Source organism: Galeopterus variegatus, unplaced genomic scaffold (assembly GCF_000696425.1).
Source record: "Galeopterus variegatus unplaced genomic scaffold, G_variegatus-3.0.2 Scaffold9528, whole genome shotgun sequence".
In the NCBI taxonomy this organism is placed as follows: Eukaryota; Metazoa; Chordata; class Mammalia; order Dermoptera; family Cynocephalidae; genus Galeopterus; species Galeopterus variegatus.
In genome coordinates, this window is record NW_007735639.1 from 15869 (window position 1) to 31382 (window position 15514).

The window sequence follows — 15514 nt, forward strand, 5'->3', positions numbered from 1 at the left end:
TTTCTTCCTCTTTTGCACCATCGTCACCATCACTATCATAATTTACAGCTTGCACTAGACTCTATATAAGTGAGTTAAACAGAGATGGTCCTTGGGCTAATTATTAAACATCACGGTGCTGACATGGCTAAACAAAAGGAAGACATGAAAATTTTAAGAAACTTGGAATAAGAATATAAAAATTAAATTAAACTTCTATTAATACTAGTTGTCAGTAGAGAGCTACATCCATATTGCACAGGAAAAGCCCTAGAAATCACTTGTTGAGACAATAAATTTTGTCACACTTTTAACACATTGCATGTCCAAATCTCCAACTGTGTGACTGTTTATTAATTGCAGCTTTTTTTTTTTTCCTTTTTGTCTTTTTTCGTGTCCGGCAATGGGATCGCAACCCTCGGTGTTGCTCCCACACCTCACTCAGCCAGTGAGTGGGAACCGGTCTGTATGTGGGATCTGAACCCTCGGTGGGAGCGCCACCACGCTCTCAAGCGGCGCACTGTAGCACTGCGCCACCGGGCCAGCCCAGCTGTTTTTTGTTTTAATTGAGGTGCAAGTCATGTAACATAGAAGTGACCATTTTAAAAGTGAACAATTCAGTGACATTCAGCACATTCACAGTGTTGTGCAACCACCACCTCTGTCAAGTTCCAGAACATTCTCATCCCCCCCCAAAAGGAAACCTGTCCCTGTTAGCAGTCACTCCCCCTTCCCCAGCCCCTGGCAGCCACTAATCTGCTGTCTGTCTGTCTCTGTGGATTTTCCTGTTCTGGACATTTCAGGTAATTGGAATCACACACCATGTGGCCTTTTGTGTCTGGCTTCCTACAGTCAGCATCATGTTTTTGAGGTTCATCAGAGTCATCGCACATATCAGCGCTTTATTCCTTTTCCGGGCTGACTGATATTCCGCTGTGTGGGTGGACCACATCTGGTTTCCCTGTTCCCCTGTTGGTGAACATTTGGGTTATTTTCACCTCTTGGCTATTGCGAATGCTGCTGCTATGAAAGTGAATGTACAGGTACCTGTCTGAGTCCCTCCTTTCTTTCTTTCTTTCTTTTTTTTTTTTTTTGGTGGCTGGTCTGTATGGGGATCCAAACCCTTGACCTTGGTGTTATCAGCATCGCACTCTGACCCAGGGAGCCAACTAGCCAGCCGTGGAGTCCCTACTTTCGATTCTCTTGGGTCTGTACCTAGGAGTGGGATTGTTGGGTTCTGTGATAACTATGTTGGACTTTCTGAGGAACCAGCAGACTGTTCTGGCTGTTCTGACTGCATCTGCACTCAGAGGTGACGTGGTCAAATGTCTACAGAGGCTGGATGGGTAACATAAGATGGCAATGGATTTAAACATCTGCATGGGTAGCAGCATGTCTATGGACCAGATGCGTTAAAAAAAAGGACCCAACCTCTTAGCAGTCCTGTGACGGACAGTGTCCTGTGTGTTTTGACATTCTGGTGCAGAGGGCACATCCTGACCTAACCGTTCCCTGTGGTGCGCTTTTTAATTGTTACGTCTCCTTCTGCCTGGGGAGTGGACTAGAATTTCTCTAACTGATTCACCACTGCTAGAATCTTGGGTTGTTCCAGGTTTGGTTGATAAACACCACTGCAGTGAACATCCTTGTGTGGCATTCGTGGAGGGTGTTGGTGACACATTTTTGTGGGGAACAGCAGCCCCCTCTGCCCCCCTTGGTAGCCCTGTTAGTGGTTTGGTGAATTTCTTTCTAGGCTTTTTTCTTTGCTAAAACAAATAGTTTATCTTTTTCTTTTTTTTTTTTTAGCCCAAACATCCAAGGTGTTAAAATAAAAAGCTTACATAACTATTTTTATGCACTTTTTACCGGCATCTAGCCATAGAAAAAAAGTGTTTGCCGTTAACAGGCAGCTCCATGACTTTCCTCAAAGTGACGCCTCCATGGGCTGGCTGGTTGGCTCAGTTGGGTAGAGTGTGGTATTGTAACACCACGGTCACAGGTTCAGATCCAGGTAGAAAAAAAATGCTAACTTCACTGCTGGCCAGTATGGAGATCCAAACCCACGGCCTTGGGTTACAAGGCTTTGCTCTAACTAACTGTGCTAAGCGGCCAGCCCTGTGCAGCCTCTTTCTTTGTGTGAATGTGACCTGGCTCGCTTTTCCGGGCATAGCCATTGATTGAGGAGCCATGGGGCTTCCAGGGGTCTCTGCCAACCCTCCAAGACTCTGGCCTTTGCCCCAGCTGCTCAGAGTTGTTGCCTGACCCGGGGTCCCCATGCTGATGCCATGTTGGACGTTTTGCAGTTTGTAGATGTGGACAACCTGATCCTCAACCCTGACACACTGAGCCTGCTCATCGCAGAGAACAAGACGGTGGTGGCTCCCATGCTGGATTCCCGGGCTGCCTATTCCAACTTCTGGTGTGGAATGACTTCCCAGGTAGGGCCGAGGGCTGGGGGTGGCGGGGGCTGGGTAAGTAGTTGCTGTGTCTGGAGTCTAACGTGGTGAGTGTTTTACAAATGCCTTCACCGTAGTCCGTAAGCAGAAACAGAAATGCAGAGAGGTAATGACTTGCCTAAACTCACACAGCTAATAAGTGGTGGTGCCAGGGTGGGACTTCAGGCATGGCTTGATCCAGGTGCAGAGAGGGAATGATTTGCCTAAACTCATGCAGCTAGGAGGTGCCAGGCTGGGACTTTAGGCATGGCTTGATCCAGGTGTTCAAACAACTGTCATTTTTCCATCACTTGAGTGGCTTCATTCTCAGACTGCTCAAGATTGATCCCAGCAGCACCTAGCCAACATTCACTCTGATTAGGCCATTTCCAGTCTCCTATCTACCCCTGAACCAGTCACTGAAGCCAGGAAAGTGCAGGCTCTGATTGGCCAGGCTTGGTGACAAGTCCCACCCCAGGCTTGAGTCTGAAGTCACAGGCAAAGCAGGGGGTAGTGAAAGGGTGGGGCAAGGTCCCTGGCCAGGGGAAGGGGGCTGGGTGGCTGGAGCCAGGGCACTGACCTGTCCTGTCTCCTACTTGTTTTTATGTTTTTGTTTTGTTTTATATCCGGACCCTTGACCTTTATTTTTGTTGTTGTTTTTAATTGAGGTGAAATTCATAAAATATAATATGATATTAAAGTAAATAATTCAATGGTTTTAAACATTTTTTACAATGTCATAGAAATCTAGATGTTATACACTAACAATTCCAATTTAGGGTGGGGGCGGGCAGCTGGCTGGTACAGAGGTTGAACCCTGGACCTTGGTATTATCAGCACCAATGCTCTCACCAATTGAGTTAACCAGCCACCCCAAGACCTATTTATTGAATATTATTTCTATCTTGATACTTTTATATTCTCCTAATTTTTGGGGTGTTTTCATTTTTGTTTTGTTTTTTTTGTGGCTGGACGGTAAAGGGGATCCAAACCTGTGACCTTGGTGTTATAAGGCTGCTCTCTAAACAACTGACCTAACCAGTTTTCTGTAGTTGAGCATATATTAATTCTGTAATTAGGGAAAAAACGTTTTAAAGAGAAAGAGAGCATAGCTTTATGTTGACTTGTTATTTATTTATGATGTTGTTATTTCTTCTAAACCAGAGGTGGACAAACTATGTCTGTTTTTGTACAGTCACAAGCTAAGAACAATTTTTACATTTTTAAATGGTTGGAAACAAATCAAAAGAAGACTAATATTTTGTGACAAGTGAAAATGATATCAAATGCAAATTTTAGTACCTGTAAATAACAAAATAAAGAAAGTTTCACCGGCATACAGCCAAGCCCATCCATCTGAGTGTCCTTTGCGGCTGCCTACACATTCCAAAGGCAGGACTGAGTCACTGAGACAGAAACTGTCCCACCCAGCAAGACTACAGTGTTTACCATCCGGCCCTTTACAGCAAAAGTTAACCAGTTAAAGTAAGAAGGTCATCGCCGGGTTTTTCAGTTTAAAACATGATACACACATAAAAATTTAAACCATTCGGAAAAGGATAAATGCACAGTTGGCCAGTTAACCCAGTTGGAGAGTGCCAGGCCTTGTGATACCAAGGTCAAGGGTTCAGTTCCCGGTACTGGCCAGCCACCAGAAAAAAAAAAAAAATCAAAGCAAAGGACAAATGCAGGAGGTAAGTTACTAGCATTTTGTCAGACTGTGTCCCCTTTTTGTGCATAAATTGCATCTTTACTGTTTATCTGCTGTTTGGAGTTTTGCTTTTTCCTGGAATCCTACAGGCATTGCCACACATGTGAACAGTTCCAGTTTGCTGTTGCCTTTGGGCTGGTGTTTGGGGTGTTTCTGAATTCTTACCTCTGCCTGGACCTCAGGAGCACCCAGAATATATGCTTGTGCATGTGCTCAAGGCTCTGTCCTGGCTCCGGTTCCCAGATGGAATGCCAGGGGTCCGGCTGGTTGCTGGGGTCAGCGGAGCAGCTGTTGTCTGGCCTCACGTCGGGCCTTGGTGCTGGGGCCTCCTTGCTCTGGGCAGGGCTCTGTTTTCACTGTGGATTCTTGTTTCTGCATCCAGAGGTGCAGATGTACGTGTGCAACAAAGAGGTGTATGGCTTCCTGCCGGTGCCACTGCGGGCGCACAGCTCCCTCCAGGATGAGGCGGAGAGTTTCCTGCACGTGCAGCTGGAGGTCATGGGTGAGTCTGCCGGTGCTGCCTGGGAGAGGTCAAGCGACCCCCCCCCCCTTTCTCTTCTGTCTCGTGCCCATCCCATGAACACGTGTTGAGCCCCTGCCAGATGGCAGCCTGTGTGCTGGGTGCTGAGTACAAGGATTCACAAAGTAGATGGTTGTCCCTGCTGTCATGCAGTGCTGGTTTGCAGGCAGCTGTATATGGTAGTCTCCGGATATTCGGGGTGGGCTTCCTGGAGGAGGTGGCATTCAGGAGCAGGGTGAGTAGGAGTTTGTCAGAAAGAGGATTGCAGCAGAAGGGAGGAGAGACAAAAGTCTAGAGGGAATGTGAGCCCAGAACAGGCAGGGGCCCCAGCTACAGACTCAGGGGTGGCAGCCAGGGCCAGGGCATGGTGCCTCAGACACCAGGCTGAGGAACAGGCTTTCCCGTGAGAGCAGCCAAGAGCCGTGGGGGATGTGGGAGCAGAGAGACCAGCTGGCCGGTACAGGGATGGAACCGTGGACCTTGGTGTTGTCAGCACTGGGCTCTAACCCACTGAGCAACTGGCCAGCCCTGCAGTGGGTTTTCACTGAGGAACGTCCCGTATGTGACAGTGTCTGGGGACCTTGTCTTTGCTCCTGCTAAACCCAAAACTTGCTGTTACTTATTTAATATTTAACTTAAACAGACATTTTTTTTTTACTTCAATAAGTTTATTCAAAACAGGAAAGTCTGGGCCGAGCCTGTGGCGCACTCGGGAGAGTGCAGCACTGGGAGTGCAGCAGCGCTCCCGCCGCGGGTTCGGATACTGTATAGGGATGACCGGTGCGCTCACAGTGCTCACTGGCTGCCGGTCTCAAAAAAGGACAAAAAAAAACCAAAACAAACAAACAAATAAAAAAAAACAGGAAAGTCTGCAATATTTTTACCATAGTTGCAAACTGGGATCTTTTCACATATATAAAAATAAGTCCACACATTATGAAACTAGCAGCTGTCCCTCTGGCGAGGAGCACACAGGCCTGAGCCACCTTTGAAGTTATTTGGGGAGGGCGCTCCTGCCCCCACCACTACGGTGGGGGCTTCGCCCTGTGCTGGACACACAGATCCCTGCGAAGGCCTGTAGGGTAGCAGGGTCATTCCTGCCACTACCCAGATGGGATGTGCTTGGAGAGACAAAGTATCTATCCTGGGGCTCAGTTTCCCCAACCTTACCTGCTTCTGGAATAATCCGTGTGCGGCTCCCCCTGGTGGTTAAATGTGGGACTTCACCCTGCCCTCCTCTTGGCAAGACTTTTGGGTCTTTTTGAGGTAACAGACACCTGGAGATTGTGGAGTCACTGGGGCAGGCCCCCAGGACACCCGAGCATCTGTCACACCCAGATGCCTGGTTCCTTCCCAGCTCCCTTCGCCAGAGGTGGGTCACTGCTTAACACCAAGCCCCATCAGCAACTGCGCCTGGAGAAGCGTCTCTGTGGTTGTTTTCTTACTTTAAATTTTCACATGCATTCCTGTTGTTATATCTGGTAAGGAAAATGATTCGAGTTGCTGTTAAGAACTCAAACACTACAGAGACATGAACATTTTTGTGATTGTCGAGGGCCAGAGCAAACCACACCGAGCTGACGTGTGGAAGGTCTGGAAGTTGAGTTTTAGCACACATGGCAGTGCCCGATCACGTATGTGAGCCGTGATGATGTTTTATTATATATCCTTGTCACCGGCCCCAGACCAGGCTGTGGAATATTCCCGGCCCTGGGCCCCCACTGTCCTGATTTCATCAGGTGATGGGTTTTTGTGTGTTTTGTGCTTTGTATAAGTAGGACTGTGTGGCATCTTCTGCTCAGCTGCACGTGGGTGTTGCTTGCTGGTTGCTGCTGTGGCTGTGACCTGCGCACTCTGCCTTGCTGTGTTGTATTCTGCGTAAACGCTTAACCACAGATGTATATGCTCTTGCCTAGGTCACATGTCCCGTTGGCCCAGTCACTGTCACGTCCCTCAGCCAGTCTTCTGAGGGGCATGGAGTGTGTTTCTCATTTTTCTCAGCATTACTGTGAGCTTCCCAGCACATCTGTGTGAGAAAGTTCCAGAGTGCATCCATGAGTGTGAGGTTAGGGAACTGTCCCTAAGACCACCCTCATTTCTGACACAGTTACAAGTTCAGGGGTCTCCAAGAACACTCTCAGGTTTGACAGTTCACTGGAAGGACTCACAGAATTCTCTGGGAGCTATTGTACTCATGGTTACAGTTTACTCCAGTAAAAAGATACACATTAAAGTCAGCCAAGGGAAGAGGTGGATGGGGCAGAGTCAAGGGGAATTCCATGCATGGAGCCTCCACTTGTCCCTCCCAGGGGAGTCAGGACAGAGTTGTTTTCCAGCAGTGACGTGTGACAACACATGGTGTACTGCCCACCAGGGATGCTCCCCCCAAATCGATGTGTCCAGGGTTTTTATTGTAGGTTAGTCCTGTAGACGTGATAGACCATCCACATGGTTGACCTCAGTCTCCCGCTCCCCCAGAGAATGAGTTGATACCGTGTGGCCCAAGACCTCCACCCCAAGTCACATTTTACTCTCTGGTGTGACCCAAAGCTTCCAGGTAAATCAAGGCAGTCCTATCAGACAGTTCACGCCAAGGGCTTAGAGGGGCAATCCTATCAAACAGTTCACCCCAAGGGCTTAGAGATCACCTCTCAGGAGCCGGGGGCAAAAGCGAGACTGTTCAGGCCAGTTCAGTTCCTCACCGCACAAAGTGTCGGGTCTTACATGTTGATGACTGCTGTGAGGTGGCCCTCTGGGAAGGACGTGTAGATTTGCTCCTTCTGAGTGCCTCATGTGCTCTGTTTTCCCAGAACTGACAGGAAAGGGCAAGGAGATTCCCTCCCCTCCCTGAAGCAGGTCCACACACACCCCCTGCCCCATGTGTGGGGGAGAGGGGGAGAGGTTTAGAATGAGGAAGGAAGGGGCACCTGGGATTTGAACCCAGGTCCTGAGATCCCAAAGCCCTGCCCTTGGTGCTACGACTTAATCTCACCCAAAGAGGACAGGGTGGCCAGGAGCTGAAGGGCTCTGGCAGGAGGAAACTCAAGGAAGCAGTATCCCTGGTCCTCACCCAGGCCTCTCCCCAACACAGGGGCCTGTGTCTGTCCCTCAAGCTCTCACAGGGCCTTTGCTGCTGGCTAAGTGGACACCACAATCACCCTGGCTCTGGGCTCTTCTGGGCCAGCCTGGGGGCAGGCAGGAGCCCGTGGATCAGATCCTTCCTCGGGAAGCCGTCAGGGATGCGCACAGGGCCGGGGGACGTGGTTGGAGCTGTGCTGACAACAGCTAAGAGAGTGACAATCATGACTAGTCTGCAAAGTATATTTGATGTGTGTATGAGTTTCCTATGGCTGCTGTAACAAATGACCCCAAACCAGGTAGCTTAAAACAACCAAAATTTACTCTCTCCTGGTTCTGGAGGTCAGACATCTGAAACCAAGGGGTTGGCAGGGCCATACCTGGTACTCTCTTCCTTGCCTCTTCCAGCTTCTGGAGTTTTCTGGCAATTTCTGGCCTATCCTTGGCTAGCAGACACATGTCTCCTGTCCTGTGGCTGTCTTTTGCCTGTGTGTCTGTCTCTGTGTCCAAGTTTCCCCTTTCTATAAGGACACCAGCCTTATGATTAGGGCCCACACTAATCTCATCTAACTCAGTGACCTCTGTAAAAGATCGTATTTCTAAACAGGATTGTGCTCTTAAGGAACTAGGGGTTGGGCCTGGGGGACACAGTTCAACCCATAGCAGCATGCACGACTTCTCAGCATCTCTTTATGAAACCTCTGAGAGCTCTATTAGCCCATGTTATAGATAAGGAAAGTTGAGCCCAGACACCTCAAGGTGATGCCTCCTGCCATCATTTCTTTCTTTTCTTTTTTTTTTTTTTTCCTTTTTGTCTTTTTTCGTGACTGGTAACGGGATCGCAACCCTCAGTGTTGCGCCCGTACCGCGACTGGCAATGGGATCGCAACCCTCGGTGTCGCGCCCGCACCGCGCTCAGTTGAGCGGACCGGTCTCTATATGGGATCCGAACCCTCGGCGCCCGCCGCCACACTCCCAAGCGCCACACTCCACCGAGTGCGCCACCGGGCCAGCCCCTGCCATCATTTCTTTGGCCATTCTGTGAGATTGAGCACCTGCTGTGTGCCAAGCCCTGTGTTGGGCACTGGGTACCCAATGCAAGTGGACAGACCTGGTGTCTGTCCCAAGGGGCTTATAGGGGACAGGCACACACGGGGCCAGGGAGATAGGATAGCAGGGTGGGGACTTTGATGGTGGAAGCCCAGGTGCTGTGGGGACCAAGAGGAGGTGCCTGACTGAGCCCGAGACAGTGGGGACACTCCCCCTGCCCTGGGCATCATAGCTGAGAACTGAGGGTAAGGAGCCGGGAGGAAAGGGTGTGCCAGGCAGGGACCCAGCACGTGCAATGGGCCTGAGGTAGCAATGAGTGACTTTGGGGAGGTGCCAACAGCTAGGGTGGTGGAGTCTTAGTGGATGGGGAGACTAGCGACATGTTGTGGGTGGAGTGGCAGAGGAGGTGGGAAGGTATGTTGGAAAGAGGCTGGAGGCCCCCATGACCCCAGCCGTTTCTCTGCCCCACAGTGAAGCACCCGCCGTTGGAGCCCTCCCGGTTCATCTCGGGGCCCACCAAGATGCCTGACAAGATGGGCTTCGACGAGGTGGGCTGGGCCTTCCTGGGGGTGGGGCGGGAGGACGGTGTGTGTGGGGGGGACCGAGGCTCAGGGTGTGACCGAGGCTGGGCTGCAGGTCTTCCTGATCAACCTGAAGCGGCGGCAGGACCGGCGGGAGCGCATGCTGCGGGCGCTATGGGAGCAGGAGATCGCGTGCCGGCTGCTAGAGGCCGTGGACGGCAAGTGAGTCCCACCCCAGGGGAGGAGAGTGTCTGCACAGAGGTGTAGACCAGGCTGGTAGTTGCCATGGAGGGGAAGACTGTCTCACCCCAGGAGACAGGGTGGGCAAGTCTGCCCACGAGTGTAGACCCCATGTTGGCCATGTGCGTCCAGGAGGGATGCTGGGGGGCTACTGCTCTGTGGGGTAAGTGCCCACGTAGCTGGCAGGCAGGCAGGGTGAGTTCCTTGTGACCCCCCCCACCCCCTCCTTTCCAGAGCCATGAACACCAGCCAGGTGGAGGCGCTGGGCATCCAGATGCTGCCCGGCTACCGGGACCCCTACCACGGACGGCCCCTCACCAAAGGCGAGCTGGGCTGCTTCCTCAGCCACTATAACATCTGGAAAGAGGTGGGTGCCCGAGTGCTGCGTGGTCAAAGCCCAGTTCTCCTTACATAAGGGTTTTGGAAAGGGCTCGAGGTTTGTGGATGGAATCGCCCACCCACCAGGAAGACTTCCAGCAACAGCGATGGAACAGGTGGCTTCTCTTTAGTGAATGCCTGAACTGGCTGGATTGGTCCCAGCACCTCCTAGTGGGGCAGCTGTTATTCCATTGTGGGGATGTAGAAACAGGCTGGGGTGGGGGTGAGCCCTGCCTGCAGCAGGTGGTGCATGGGGCCTGGGACTCCTGAGCAAAGCCTCTTCACCCCAGCCTAGACTCTGTGCACAATATTTACTAAGTGCCCATGGCAACATTGACCAGTACAGGGTAGCCACCCTTGGAGGAAGAGGCTGTGATGAGTGAGGACATCAGACTAGGATTCACACTCGGGACGGTCAGGCATGAGGCCAGATGGGGGGACGTGCAGGGGGGGAGGGGGTGTCTGGGCATTTGAGATGATAGATGCTTACCTGGGCCTCCCTCCCTTCCTGAGATTCATCATACATGGCACAAGGCAGATTGTGATGTCCAGGTGACCCTAGACCCAGGGGGGACCCTGGTTCAAGTTCAGCCCTGCCTCTTAGTGGATTGAGCTCTGTCAACAAGAAAGATGTTTCCTGGTCTGAGCCTCAGTTTCCCCAGATGACAGAGTCATGACCTCAGTTATGAAGATTCTCGAGTTCATTCACTCAGCCTTACTGGGGACATGGCAGCCACCAAAACAGACCCAGCTCCCCTCAAGGGGCTCCCAGCCTGGGGAGGCAGGGAGGCTGATGACAAACCACAAAGAAAGAAAGGACAGTGGAGAGACAAGTGAGACACATATCCACAGGAGGGGCCAGGGCTGTACGTTGTCCTCAGCTGGTGGCACTGGATAGTCAAGGAGGGTCTCCTAGATGGGTGACATTTGAGCTGAGGCCTGAAGGATGAGAGGGTGTTCAGTGTCAAATACATAGCACAGGTAAAGGTCCTGAGGTGGGAGGGACCTAGGCAGGTGGGAGGAGCAGGGAGGTGGTGCCCAGGAAGTTGATCTGGACTCCGGGGAGGGGAGTGCATTCACTTCTGTCTGGGTGTGCCAGAGCCTCCAAGGTGAGGCTCTGGCTTTGGGGACAGGGATACAGGCCTTGGTCTCCCTGTGACCTGGCTGGGTATCCTCCTCAGGTCGTGGACCGGGGGCTTCAGAAATCGCTGGTGTTCGAAGACGACCTGCGTTTTGAGATCTTCTTCAAGAGGCGCCTGATGAACCTCATGCGGGATGTGGAGCAGGAGGGCCTGGACTGGGACCTCATGTGAGTGGTGGCCGGGGGGGTGGGGCGGAGCTGGGGCCTGGGGCATGGTCTGGGATAGCTGCATGCGGAACTGGAGCACAGGGGCATGGCCGGAGCTCTGCACAGAGCCTAGAGCCTGCAGGTCCAGGGGTGTGGTCATAGGCCTGGCCTGGGGCATACATGGCCAACTCTTGAGAGCATGACAGAAGGGTTCACTTGGTCCCTGGGCCGGAGAGCACAGTCAGGAGGGTAGCCTATGGGATAGGGCCTTGGGAGGATGACCCAGAAATCTAGGGACCTGGCCAGAAGCCTGCAGGCTTGGTCAGGGCTTGCAGACTTCACTGGGGTCTGTGGAGGTGAGGTGTGGCCTGCTTGGGTGTGGCCAAGGATTGGGGCATGGAGCTGAGGGTGTGGCTGGAGGTTGAGGGCGTGGCTAGAGCTGAGTTTGTGGCTGAAAGATGAGGGCGTGGCCAAGGAGCCTGGGTCTTACACCAGCCCTCAGGTGGGAGTTTGACCAGCATATTTCCAGGACTGGAGTGGTCCTTTGGAGTCTCCTATAGGTAGGCTGCTTTGTCCTCCTTTTATCCCCCCTTTCTCCCTCCTTCCCTTCCTCCTCTCTCTCTTTCCCTCCTATGTGCTAGACCTTAATCCAAGTTCTGGGGACACTGCTCAATACTCCAAGCCATGCTCTCAATATGAGTAGTAACTGCACCCCTTCATTCTTGGCTGCTCACCGTGTTGAGGCGCCTCACCCAACTGCATGCTCCACAGTCCTCTGAACCCAGAGCAGCTGCAGCCTCAGAGTGGTCCACATCCTCCCATGGCTCCCTAGTGCCCTTGGAAAAAACTCACTGTCCTCCCTGTGACCCACGCAGACCCTGCGGTTCCTCCTTTACCCTGACCAGCCACAGTGGCCTCCTTGTTGCTCTCCAGACACGCTGAACCTGCTCTCATCCCAGGGCTTGACGGGGGTAACTAGATCCCTGACTTTCTGGGTTAACATTCTCTGGAGGATGGGAGGAGTGTGACAGGGCCCTGATTCTGCACCCCAGCTACGTGGGCCGAAAACGGATGCAGGTGGAGCACCCCGAGAAGGCCGTGCCCCGTGTGAGGAACCTGGTGGAGGCTGATTACTCCTACTGGACACTGGCCTATGTGATCTCCCTGCAAGGTGCCCGCAAGCTGCTGGCTGCCAGGCCACTCTCCAAGATGCTTCCTGTTGACGAGTTCCTGCCTGTCATGTTTGACAAGCACCCAGTGTGAGAGGGGCTGTGGTGGGTAGGCTGGGGGCTGGGGTCTCACTGTGTGTCTTTTCTGGGTGGGTGGGGGCATAAGACTCGGGGGCTCCTGGGAGGTGTCTTTTCCTCTCCTGACTTCTCCCTCCATTTGTCCCTCTCTTCCTCTACCTGTCCCCTCCCCTGGACTCACTTCCCTCCTCCCATCCAGGTCCGAGTATAAGGCCCACTTCTCCCCCCGTAACCTGCGTGCCTTCTCCGTGGAACCCCTTCTTATCTACCCCACGCACTACACAGGGGATGATGGGTACGTGAGTGACACGGAGACCTCAGTTGTATGGAATAACGAGAACGTCAAGACTGACTGGGACCGTGCCAAGTCCCAGAAGATGCGGGAGCAGCAGGCACTGAGTCGTGAGGCCAAGAACTCAGATGTGCTCCAGTCCCCGCTGGACAGTGCTGCCCGTGACGAGCTCTGAGGGGCAGCAGCCAAAATGCCAAAGCAGCCATTGCTGGCCCAACCTTCACGTGCTCACTGGGGACAGCAGATCCACCTGTGGATCCTGGGGCAGGCCGTGGATGACTCTCCATGCAGGGTGGTGTCCAGCCAGCTCTTGCTCAGCAATCACATGCACACAGGCAGCATTAATGAAGTGCCTACTGTATGCCAGGAACAGGGCTTGGCGCTGGAGGATTGGGCAAGAACAAGCCCTCTTCATTCATCTGTTCATGTGCCCAACACTTATTAAGCACCTGCTGTGTACCAGGTCCCTGTGTTATGGCAGCGAACAAGGCATGATGGTTCACTTCATCAGTGATTGATTCAGTCATCAAGCATGTATTGATCAGATTAAGAACCAGGCGCTATGATACACATTAATTTTTAAAATTCATTCAGGTATTTATTGAGTACCTACTATGTGTTGGGCACCATTCTAGGTTCTGGGGATATTGAGGTAAGACACTTTGATTAATTTATTCGAACATGTATCAAGCATCTACTATGTGCATGGTACTTGTGACACAAAGATAAGTTCTTGATTGGTGCATTTATATAGTGCCTGTTGTGTGCCAGGAGCTGAGCTAGGTGCTGGGGATGGAGGTAAACAGGTGCTTTTCACTTCTCACTTGGTTTCTTACACATCTCTAGAGTACCTGCTGTGCTCCAGGCACCAGTGATACAAAAGTGTGACATTTGCTCCGTCGGTGTTTTTCATCACCCACTGTGTGCTCGGCCGCATGCCAAGTGCTGGGACACAGAGACGTACGAGTCCCTTCATTTCTTCAGGCAGCAAGCATTAATTGAGCACCTACTGTGTGCCAGGCCTCACAGACTCCCAGTTGGATTGAATGGTTGTCCAAGTTTGCTTCTTCCTCATCTCTCCTCACCTGAGCTGTGTGCAGACAACCCCCACTGCCCAAGAGTGTCCCTCTGGTAGCTCTATCTCCATCAGGCAACCACGGTCCCAGTGGTCACCTGGCCACATGTTAGCCCCCCTGGAGGGGGCACAAGATGGAGATGGGGGCTGGGTCTCCCTTGCCCTCCCCCGTTCCTTTTGTGTGACCTCCCTGCCCTTGCGTCTCAGGTGTGGTCTCTGCCTGCTGGATGAGGTTGCTCTGTTCAAGTCTTCGGTGGGATCATGTGTTTGGGGGCTGGAGGGGCTGCTGTGCCTTCAGACTGAATCGAATGTCAGATGCAGCCAGTGGTCTTCATCCTCTGGGGGCTAACTCTGCTCTCTGAGTTGGGTCCTGAATAACTTGCTTATTTTTTTATTAAATGTTCCTGGTTGGTTTTCACTGAAGTCTGTGGTCTTGCTTGCTGTCAAAACACCACCTCCCACAATCCTCTCCCCTGGCTGCTGGTCTGGATTTGGCAGGAAATCAGGGCAGGTGCTGTGGAGAAGCCAGTCAGTGGAGCGAGGGTGGATGAGGGTGTGCTGAGAGCCCCGTGTCCCAGCCTGCCCCATAAAACTTCCCTGAAATAGCCCGCAGACAGCAGACCTCGCTCTACTTCGTGGGGTCAGCTTCGAGATTGTCTCAGATGACTTCGAATGAGGAAGTGGGCTGTCTTGGTTAGGGTCCCCAGAAAACAAGATAAGTATTTGAGGGCACTTGAGTTATCGAGTGAACCCAGGAACCCTCCTTGGAGGTTGGGGAAGTGAGACAGAGGGAAAGAGTCCTGCAGGGGGCGCCAGCGAGCAGACAGCTCCGTGGGCGTCTGGAGCTCAGCTCCGCCTGGGGCGGAGGGCGGCTTTCGTCCACCTCAACCACATTTGGAGTTTCTGGGTCAAATGTTTATGGGGTCTCATGATTATTCAACCCTTAGGGTGCATAGGAATATGCACAACGGTTTTATAAACTAGCACAGAGGGCATGTGATCAGGGCAGAAAAAGAATGTACAGCTAACCAAACTGACAAAGCAAAATTAAATCACTCGGACTGACCCCGTGGCGCACTCGGGAGAGTGCGGAGCTGGGAGCGCAGCGACGCTTCCGCTGCGGGTTCAGATCCTATGTAGGACTGGCCGGTGAGCTCAATGGCTGAGCGCGGTGCGGGCGACACCAAGCCAAGGGTTGCGATCCCCTTACCGGTTACAAAAAGAACAACAACAACAAAAAAAATCACTCTTCGTCAGACAACTATCATTTTGCTGAAAAACTGCACCCGTACCCATTTTCATGACGCAAATACTTACACTTTTTTGGGGTGGGGTGGGGAGGCTAGCCAGTATGGGGATCCGAGCCACTGACCTGGGTGTTATCAGCACCACACTCTCCCAAGGGAACTAACCAGCCAGCCCCCATGCACATTTTTAAAAAGAGGATCATGTTACATAAACTCTGTGCTTTTTTTTTTCTTTTTTTTTTTCTAATGCAACACTTTTATTTATTTTTATTTATTTATTTATTTATTTTTTGTCTTTTGTCTTTTTCCGTGTCCGGCAACGGATCGCAACCCTCAGTGTCACGCCCATACCGGTGCAACCCTCAGTGTCGCGCCCATACCGGTGCAACCCTCAGTGTCGCGCCCATACCGGACCAGGACCGGCCACGGGGTCGCAACCCTCGGCGTTGCTCC

The 15514-nt window shown here is 52.1% G+C and overlaps 1 protein-coding gene across 1 annotated transcript in view; it reads left to right on the forward strand.

Moving 5' to 3' along the window:
- LOC103609362 (procollagen galactosyltransferase 1-like) overlaps positions 1-14237 on the forward strand; it is a 20974-nt gene extending 6737 nt beyond the window's left edge. Inside the window, exons 4-11 of the mRNA XM_008593689.1 lie at positions 2283-2417; positions 4510-4627; positions 9245-9321; positions 9410-9516; positions 9769-9901; positions 11094-11221; positions 12253-12459; positions 12647-14237. Of these exons, the coding sequence (XP_008591911.1) occupies positions 2283-2417; positions 4510-4627; positions 9245-9321; positions 9410-9516; positions 9769-9901; positions 11094-11221; positions 12253-12459; positions 12647-12914 (1173 nt within the window). The 3' untranslated portion in view covers positions 12915-14237. The remainder of the gene's footprint in view (positions 1-2282; positions 2418-4509; positions 4628-9244; positions 9322-9409; positions 9517-9768; positions 9902-11093; positions 11222-12252; positions 12460-12646) is intronic.
- The last annotated feature ends 1277 nt before the right edge of the window (positions 14238-15514 follow it).